The sequence below is a fragment of the Tubulanus polymorphus genome, chromosome 4 (assembly GCF_964204645.1).
Source record: "Tubulanus polymorphus chromosome 4, tnTubPoly1.2, whole genome shotgun sequence".
Classification (NCBI taxonomy): domain Eukaryota; kingdom Metazoa; phylum Nemertea; class Palaeonemertea; order Tubulaniformes; family Tubulanidae; genus Tubulanus; species Tubulanus polymorphus.
Window position 1 is genome coordinate 8,318,632 of NC_134028.1, and position 9,482 is coordinate 8,328,113.

At 39.9% G+C, this 9,482-nt stretch overlaps 1 protein-coding gene across 1 annotated transcript; it reads left to right on the top strand.

The window, feature by feature from the left end:
- The first annotated feature begins 953 nt into the window (after positions 1–953).
- Positions 954–7,608, top strand: LOC141903826 (outer mitochondrial transmembrane helix translocase-like). Its single transcript, XM_074792161.1, has 11 exons — positions 954–1,179; positions 1,550–1,591; positions 2,813–2,990; positions 3,468–3,536; positions 4,246–4,334; positions 4,736–4,778; positions 4,897–5,093; positions 5,630–5,680; positions 5,774–5,920; positions 6,410–6,432; positions 7,036–7,608. The coding sequence occupies exons 1-11, from the start codon at positions 1,036–1,038 to the stop codon at positions 7,154–7,156; spliced, it is 1,104 nt and encodes a 367-aa protein (XP_074648262.1). The 5' UTR covers positions 954–1,035; the 3' UTR covers positions 7,157–7,608.
- Positions 7,609–9,482: the final 1,874 nt, after the last annotated feature.

Here is a 9,482-nt window from a genome sequence, read left to right on the forward strand (position 1 = left end):
GTTTAACGTTTCTATTAACCAGACTTTGTTTTTAAATAAATGAAAAATTGAAAGGTCTGTGAATTTCTTGACTATCTTTAATTTTATTTTCTATTGTGCTGCTGATACTACAAGACTGATCTGATCCAAAGAGGACTAGCGAAAATATAATACACTCCTCACTGATGAATTCCAAAGCCAAATTGTCGCACATTTTTTAACAGATAACAATATGACAATAAATTGCGAAACTGTTTCAATGCAATTACAAGAAGCTAATGTAATGTACCATTCTATTTGTTCTACATATATTAGCCTCCATTTCTCTAGACCGAGCTGGATGCATAATGAAATATTCATTTACTGGTATCTAAAATGCCCCTGCCAGTGAAAGCCCATCTTGGCCCTGTAACCAAATAACAACTTAAAAAGTACCGGTTTAATGTGAGTCTATACACAAGATTGCTAGGTTGATTTTTGTGGGTGCATCTGGTTGCGGACTCGGCCCAATTTCGGTGAATCGGGTCAAAATCGATTTTAAGCTTTTGTCAAACTGGACACTATCGATGCTACACTTTCACTTATAGTAAATATCTTTTTCTAGGGTTTAAGTCAGAAAATATCCTTTTTTTCTATAGTTTATGATTTCCCGAATACCGGTAAATATAGTTTCGGTTTATGGTGGTGAGTGGACTGTGGTAAGTGAGGTACAATAATTTTGTCTAACTATAAGTGCCATATTATGGCTGAAGGAAAAGTAAAACTTGAAAGTGGTAGACTGGCGAATATATTCTGATATATGATTGTAAAATCTTAATAAAAACCACACCTTAATAAAGGTGATTGTCACTACATAATAATGAAAGCCAAAAATTACCAGTAATGTACGTCTTAATCAGAATTTTAAGGGTTGTATATATCAACGTTTCGGTTAATCGGTGTTTGACGATGGGAATTTTTCAAGATGGTCGCCTCCACGATTTGCTGAAAAATCTGTTCATCGAATTGCGAGAAAACCCCGCACCACCGAGCCTGTACAGGCAGCTGATTGATAAAATGAATAAACCAGAAGTAGTAGCACGAATTGCGTCGACGCTCGTCGGTCTGACGGTATCTTTTGCCGTCACGTATTGCGGTGTTAAATGGTTGGCAAACGCCTTGGATCCGACCAAACAAGAAAAACAGGAGGCCCATAAACGGGTAATTTCTCTCAGTACTAATCGTAATGATTTCATTCTCTATTATTCTGTATAGTCTGATTCCGGTCTAACTGCAGTTTGGGTCACCGTTCCACTATCCCGGTCCACTGTGTGGCGTTAGTGTTAATAAGATACAGTTTGAGTTGTTATGGTTACAATTGGCCGGGACACATAAACTGCAGTCGCTCCGGCGTACTGATGCGTACTTTCGTTATTCATCATACATGGTTATTGTGTATCTTCTCGTCTAAAATCACTAAAATTAGGCCTAATGATGGCCCCGGCCCACCTGGCACTTCGACTTTTGAGTCTCCGATATGGAGCCTGTTGCAGTTTCTTCTTTAACTCAGGTCTTAACTTATTTTTTTCAGGCAGAAGAAATTCTCAAAAGAATTGGTCTCAAAAATGTCAAGGTAATTAATTTCCAGCAAGTCTTTACTACTACAACTTTCTCAGTGCCGAAAACCTATGAGGAACATTTTTCCCTTAGAACCAGAATTTTGTAATTTTAGTTCAACAATATTTGTTCATTATTAACCAGTTCATCATATCATTTTTGCACCAATCAGCCTACTGGGTACAGAGGCCTAATTATATTGATTTGCGTATGTATATGCCTAGAAGGTGCTAATTGACTGAATTGATCGTGAAAATCGGAAATTACTGACTTAAGGGACAGTGAGACAGAGTGATGCCATAACTTCAAGTTGTGGGCTGTGATGCCACTTATGAGGGCCAGGTTCGTTGGCAAAAGAATAAAGAGAAAGCGGGGAACATGTCTTTACTATTTCAGCATCATAGGATAACTAACTTTGTATTCTCACAAACTACACTAAAAGAGTACATATGGCCAAAACATGATAATTACAAAGATCCATTATCTTGACAGCTATAAAGAATATTTCAGCTGTTGCCTACACAAGTCTCCCATATTCAGCACCCCACAGTGAATGTATTGCCCTTCAAACTAAATGCGTTCATTTTTTAGAGGTTTTAACTGTATTGTCAGATCCCGATAAACCGCTCAGATCGGTGCAGAATGATTTTGGCGGTATAGAGAGTATGGTGGTATATCAGGGGTGTTTTACTATGTATTTGTACAGAGATTTAGTACATAAAAAAAAACCCGGCGGTAGGCGGGGGTGGAAGTATATGGCAGGGTGGTATATCGGGGATGTTTTACTATGTATTTGTATAGAGATGTACATTGAGAAAACCTGGCTGTAGGGGGGGATATATGGGAGGGCGGTATAACGGCATCTTCACCCGTCAAGGGATTCGAACCCACTCTGCTAAAGCCGTTCCCCGAACCCCTTGACCTCACGAGTCGGAGTCGTTACTAGCCGACCAGAATCAGGTCGGGCCAATCACAGCACTTGTTACAAACGACATTAGGCATCTATGGAATTTCCTGGTAAATGGACCAATCAGCGAACACGTAGCGAATGCGGAAGTATAGTCGCGTGTTGATATATGATGTCATGCGCAACAGCGCCAGTAATAAAATCACGCTTCGTGAGGCCGGGGGGCTGGTGGAAGCGTGTTCGGGAGCGATACCGGACCCCTGGCAAGCGAGGATGTATAACGGGGGTTGACTGTATATTTGTTCTGAACGTTGTTTAATTGGTTTCTAGCTGACCGAGTACGAACTGTGTATCGCCGCGAATCTAGTCGACCCGCTCGCGATGGTCACGTCGTGGGAAGACATCGGCGGCTTGGAAGAAACAATCGAAGATATTCAGGAGACGGTGATTTTACCGTTTAAACGTCGAGATTTATTCAGCGGTTCGTCTCTACTAACCGCTCCCAAAGGTCAGTTTGTGAGTCCATATTTTTTTTCAAATCTTGAATTTGGGAAAGTCATCCCGCTTATTTCTTTGATTGATTGGATTCATACACTTATTTAGTGTGTCCATTAACAAACCTGCTACACCTGCCTGGAACAAAATTTGAAATTGAACCGTGGATATAATTTCATGGTTGATCGAATTTACATTTATTTCAATCTTTTGGTTAAAACAATCATATGAAAGAATCAGGAGAAATCAACCATCGATGTCCTGTTCATTGTACATTGTATGCTGGATCCATACTTGTCACGCAGTGGAATTTTCATTGAAAAACCACCCGTTAATGATTTCTATTGAGAGATCTAAATAGCATCCATGCGTCATTTTGACTTTAATTGTTGATGAAAATTTGTGTTTTTGACTCTTACCTCTGGTTTAGTTTCGTCCATTATCAGGCCCACCTCGACGTAACTGAAATGTGTTCATGTTATTTTTCTAGGAGTTTTATTGTACGGTCCTCCTGGCTGCGGTAAAACAATGATAGCGAAGGCTTGTGCTAAGGCAGCAGGTACGTAACTATTACATCAGACTTGGTAAAACGATTCTTCATTTAGATTAGCTGAATCTAGATTTTGATCTATGAAATGTGGACACTATTCAGTCAAGGTGTATACAATGTATGATATGCTAAGGGTTTTAGGGGAACTTTAGGCTGCTATTTCGATAAAGAATTTTTTATTGCGATAGTTATCAGACTAGTTTGAAAATATTCCGGTCAGATACCCAATTAAACGACTTTTATATGAAGACGATGGAATTCCCTCTCAATTTTGATTAGCCGAACAAAAACTTAAAACAAAATCTGGATGAATTTGATCTCCATTGTGTAGATTTTAATGTATATCTATTTAAGTAAGTTTTTGTAATGTGACATGTATATTTGTTATATAAATTTGGACAATTATACTTTAGGCCTATAGCTTAAGCCGTATTAGTAGCAAACAGTGTCCTGATTCATCAGTGATACCGCAGTGATACTGCTTAGTCCATTAGCAAGCCATCCAATTCTTAGAGGCTGGTATTGAAATCCCTCATACAGGTGCACTAATATGTCAGCAAGCTGATGTTAAGAAATTCAGTGCTTGTCTTTCATGAATTTGAAATGAATAGTTCAATCATTGGAGCTGGTGACTAAAAAAAGACAATAAAAATGACCGTTCACGTCTTTATGAAGGAGTTTATTGTACGAATTACTAATCGCATTAACTTGATTTCAGGAGCAAGATTTATAAATCTGCAGGTCACAACATTAGTTGATAAATGGTACGGCGAATCTCAGAAAAGAGCAGAAGCAGTGTTCTCTTTAGTAAGTCGTTTATTGCCAGCCTTCGACGCTCGCTCTTTATCAAGTCCAGTAGTAGACGACACTTAATCCAAACTGTCCATTTGTATCCAATGAAATGAAGCCGGTCTATGTAAAGATGAAGGATGAATGTATGGCTAGAGTGAAATGAACTTTGTTTCGCTTAATCGTCTGGGTCACTTTTGTAAACTGCAATGAAAATCAGTTCATTTCTACAACTGCCGGGTTTGTTACTGTAAACTTGATCATATAACTTTGAAAAAAAAAGTTATGTACAGGGTAGATAGGCCGCCAGCCGGGTCAACTTTTAAGTTCAGCTGAAATGAGAAACAAGGGTAAATTTTTTTGCCTATTGTATGGATTCAGGCAGCTGACTTACCGTTTAATGTTGTTTAATTTTTCAGGCAGTCAAACTTCAGCCTACTATAATATTTATCGATGAGATAGGTACGTAAATGGTTTCCATTAGAATGTTCCCATTTTCCATGCCGAGGTCGTATCACCGGATCAGTTGCTATCGCTAGTTCGTTGCACGATTTCATCGAAAACGTATTTCTTATCGCAGATTCGTTTTTACGCGTGCGTAGTTCCGGAGACCACGAGTCGACGGCGATGATGAAAACGCAGTTCATGAGTTTCTGGGACGGATTGATCACCGATCCGAAATGTCAGATAATGATCATCGGAGCGACAAATCGACCGCAGGACGTCGACGCGGCGATATTGCGCAGAATGCCCAGTATGTTCCATATAGGATTACCGGTACGTTGAAATCTACAAATAGATAAACGAATAACTTAGCGCTCTGGATCCAGTTCCACAGTTGTTAGTTAGAGTTAAGATTAGTTCATTTTCACCTCTTACCAACTTTTGAGCAACTGGCCCCCTGATGGCTGTACTGCCTAGGACGGTAACGAAATAGGCCCGTAGCGTGACTGATTTTATGGGCAGTTTGTTGTCCTTAAAACGCAGACCTTTTTTGGTAGACGATTTTGAAATGGCGCTAAAAGGTAAAATTGTTGCGTTTAGATGGCAAATTTAAGCTCACAATTCCTATGGAGTTCAATGCCAGTCCCAAGTAACTGTAGGTCTATAAGATTAGTAGTACAGAGAGTACAAACCTGGGATTTTATTCTGCAACTTTTCAAAAGCAGACCATCTCCGCATTTTTGTCTTATCCCACCCCCCCCCCCCCATCCTCTTAACTTGAAGGGTCTTCGAATGGTGAGTTTTGACCAGTTCACAAAGTGGGGACTGTATGAATGTCTGTATATCATTGCTTCTCATTTCTACTTCAGACGAAAGAACAAAGAGAACAGATTTTAAAGCTTATCTTAGAAAAAGAAGATGTAAGTTATTGTGTCATTGGAGGGCGTATAAAACTTATTCGAAATTTATCTCATCTCCTTAGATGCTTATCTTATTTACGAATGTGTTTTTAGGTCGAGCCGAATTTGTCTATGCTAGAGATATCGGATAAAACGGAAGGATTTTCAGGAAGTGATTTACGCGAATTGTGTCGCGCCGCAGCTATTTACCGAGTACGAGAATTCATGAGAAGTGAAAGTCTTCGTAGCCTGTCGGATGAGGCTATCGAACAAGCTAGGTAAGCGTATTAAGGGTGCTGAATCTTATCAGAGAAAATAACGAACTGTTCGAGTAGTGGGATAAATAGCCTATTGGAGTTTCTGTGATTTAGAAATAATTTTCACGTAGTTCAATTAGAAAGTCACCCTACCCGGCGGGGATTCGAATCTTAGGCCATACAAAGAAATACCCTAGTTTCTCGAGAAAGTAAAATGCCGCCCGCGTCATGAAAAAAGTCCCTAATAAAAATTTAAAACACAAATGTGCTCGCCCGCGTCGGCAAAGCATCAATCGTCTTCTTTTTATAAAAATTAAAACCAACTCGTCCGCATAGCTGTATAGCATACGGCAGTGGTTTTTTTCTGCTGGCTTTTATATGCTCATCCTCCACGTACTGGTAATCCACATTTACGATCACAAAAACAGCGCCAGGTTCGTTTCCTTTTACTTAATTTCGAGGAAGCGTGAAACTACAAAAATGATTGGCTAAGTTTCGATTAAATGAGTCGATAGAGCTTGATTTTATATAAAAAAAGTTCCCTCCCGCGTCTGTTCTATAAGTGTCAGGTTGAGCTTTTTATTTCAACTTTTTTATTTAAAAAAAGTAATAGAAATAAAATCCCCCCGCCCTCGTCACTTTCCAGAAAAAAATCTGATGAGAAACTAGGGTATTTCTTGTGTGGCCTTATGGCATCGCTAGACCCTGCCACACTAGACCAGGTGCGCAGGTTTGCCACAAGAAAACTTGCGGCAAATCAGATTTTCTGTTGTATCATTGCCGAGGCGAATTTCACAATCGGCTAATAGTGACGTCATCTAAGCTGTGCATGAGACGCGTGAGAAGATCAAACATGCTTGTTCCTGTGTTTCCCGCGACGTGTTGGGCTTTAGAAACATTAATATTTACCTTCGCCAACTCGACAAGCTAGATGAAGGACGATTTAGGAGAAAATTTGATGGATGTGCATCAGAGGAATTGCCACCATTTAATTACATATAGGGCAGCTTGGGCTAGCCCCCATTTTCCACTTCATTACCAGAAAAATTCTTTGTAACCTTGTTAAAAGTGTTCTTTTGTCAAATTGACTAATCGATATATTTTAATGATTATTTTCAGTTCCAACGACACGCAGCAACTTCGACCGATCTTGAAAAAAGATATACTCAGCGCCGTGAAGAAAATGCGAACTACCAATCATATATCTCAGAGACTTCTAAATCTTCCCGATCTTGACTAGTCAAAATTCTGCCTGATTGTGTATATATGTGAATAGAATGATACCTCTCGAAGGCTGAAATTCATCTGGGGCAGGGTTGGGGAATAAAACCACGTTGTCGGTTAAGAGATACGAGGATGATATTCCCGTCAAAAGAATGTTTTACCTGTACTGTCATAATAGTCAAGTTGCTTAAGAGAACTGGCACCGGCCATAAATGACTTTGAAAGTATATCTAGGCCCAGCCTCGCGCGCATCAACCCTCCTGTTAGGTTTGTGCCATGAATAGATTAAATTTTTCCCTTAGAGAAAATGTCGCAGATTTATGAAAAAAAAATTCCTGTACCCCAGTGCCAGAGCAGTGGCGGGGTAAGATCCCTTGGTTGACCCCTAGGCAGCGTTGGGACTATGATACTCTCAAATTTGTTCATGGCAGGTGTTAGGCAGCTATAGGAACTTAGGTATTATGTCAGCGCAGGTAAGCATTTTAAGGTTATACAATTTTTCAATAGAAAAGTTAAATTTTTTCCAAAAAGATTTCCTTCACTTATTCAGTGAATTTTTGTGTAAACTGCTATAATTTCAACGACATAGCAGTATCATCTTTCGCATAATTTGTCAGTTAATTTGAACTCAATGCTCCACTACTTTGCATTTGAACTGCAGAAACGGAGTCTTTGATTGACTTTATTGTCGGATAGCTCTAATGGTGCGGTGAATTTTAGAAATAATATGCAATTTGTTGAGATTGTAGTAGAGATGAATGTCGTCTGTAACATAACTTCGGATCATGTTTAAATGGTAATGTACTGTAGCTATCGACCTGAATCCACCTCCTCGTGCTAAGAGCCTTTGAAAGTTGTGACTTGGGTCAGTTTCTATGTATAGATATTAATCAGATAGAGTTTGTAGATGGATGTAAGAGTTTGTAGATGGATGCATTTAGAAGGGAAAAAGTAACATTTATAATGGTTGTATTCAAAATGATGGTATGTTTTTTTTCATGCCTGTATTAAACAGGGGTGCCTGGCTCTGGGTGTACCCGGTTTCAAGCTAAAGAATGTCCTTCGTATATACTTGTTTCCAAATTGAATTCTTGATCCTCCTGACCAGCTTCCTTCATCTTAGTTATTTTAATCGCTGACAACTATACACATAGTTCACACTTAGCAAAACAAATTGATGAATGCCTGGAGGTGGTTTCAGGCGGCAGATTGTTATAAGTCTATTTATTCATTGTGTAGGTAAACCAAAAGGAAAATGGTTAACACGTCCGCTGCCGGCTACAAATGTGCTCGTACTTCCGGTTCTGTTACCTGTGCCACGACGAATGTATTCGTAGCTGATTCTTTCTAGTGGAACCTCGTTACAGCAAACTTCACAGGACCAGAAAATAAGCTCATTATAACCGATAGTTTATTATATCCAGTTAGAAATTAACTGCCGGTAGATTTTCTTACTTAAGCCAAATTCTGTATTTCTTCTTTAGACTTCTTCTTCTTTAGAATAATGTGGAGGACCCATAGTTGGGTATTGTCCCACAGCGTTTGACAGCGATGCTCGGACTGGATATCAGTTAGGTTAAAATTCAAATATGTACAGTTAAAACGGTGTAGGTTGTGTAGGCATCTATTTGGAGCTCCACTCCCGGAGGAGCGCAGCTTTGAATGCATCTGCTGAGGACGCAGCACATATCTCTTCTGGTACACTATTCCATAGACGGATAGTTGACGGGAAAAAGGAGTGAAGCTTCACGTTGGTCCTCGTATGATGTACCATCAGTCTATGTGCTACTCTTGTGCCTCGTCTTGCTGGTGTGATGATGCTGTCGTCCACCTTAATGTCGATAGGTCCGTTGATGATTTTGTACATCATCGTGGCCTTGTTGACATTTCTGCGAGTCTGAAGAGATTCAAGATCGAGGCGTTGGACTAATTCTGTGGCGCTTGAAGAACGACTGAAATCACGATTGATTCTTCTGGCAGCACGACGTTGAGTCATCTCAAGTTCGTTGATGAGCTTTGTTTGGTATGGGCTCCAGACTGTAGAGGCATATTCAACGATGGGTCGAGTGAGCGTCTTGTAACACTGAATGTGAGCTTGAGTTGGGCAGCCTTTCAGGTTCCTGTAGACGAAGGCACTCGCTCTGTTGGCTTTTGCTGCTATTGCTTGTATGTGATCACCCCAGGTTAAGTTCTTGTTGAATACTAGCCCAAGGTATTTAGCCTTGTCAACTTGGTCTAGGGGTTGACCGTGCAGATGGTACGTGGCTACAATTGGTTTCTTGCGCTGTGTAATGGTGATGGAATGGCATTTCTTGACATTGAACCCCATTTGCCATTGTTTC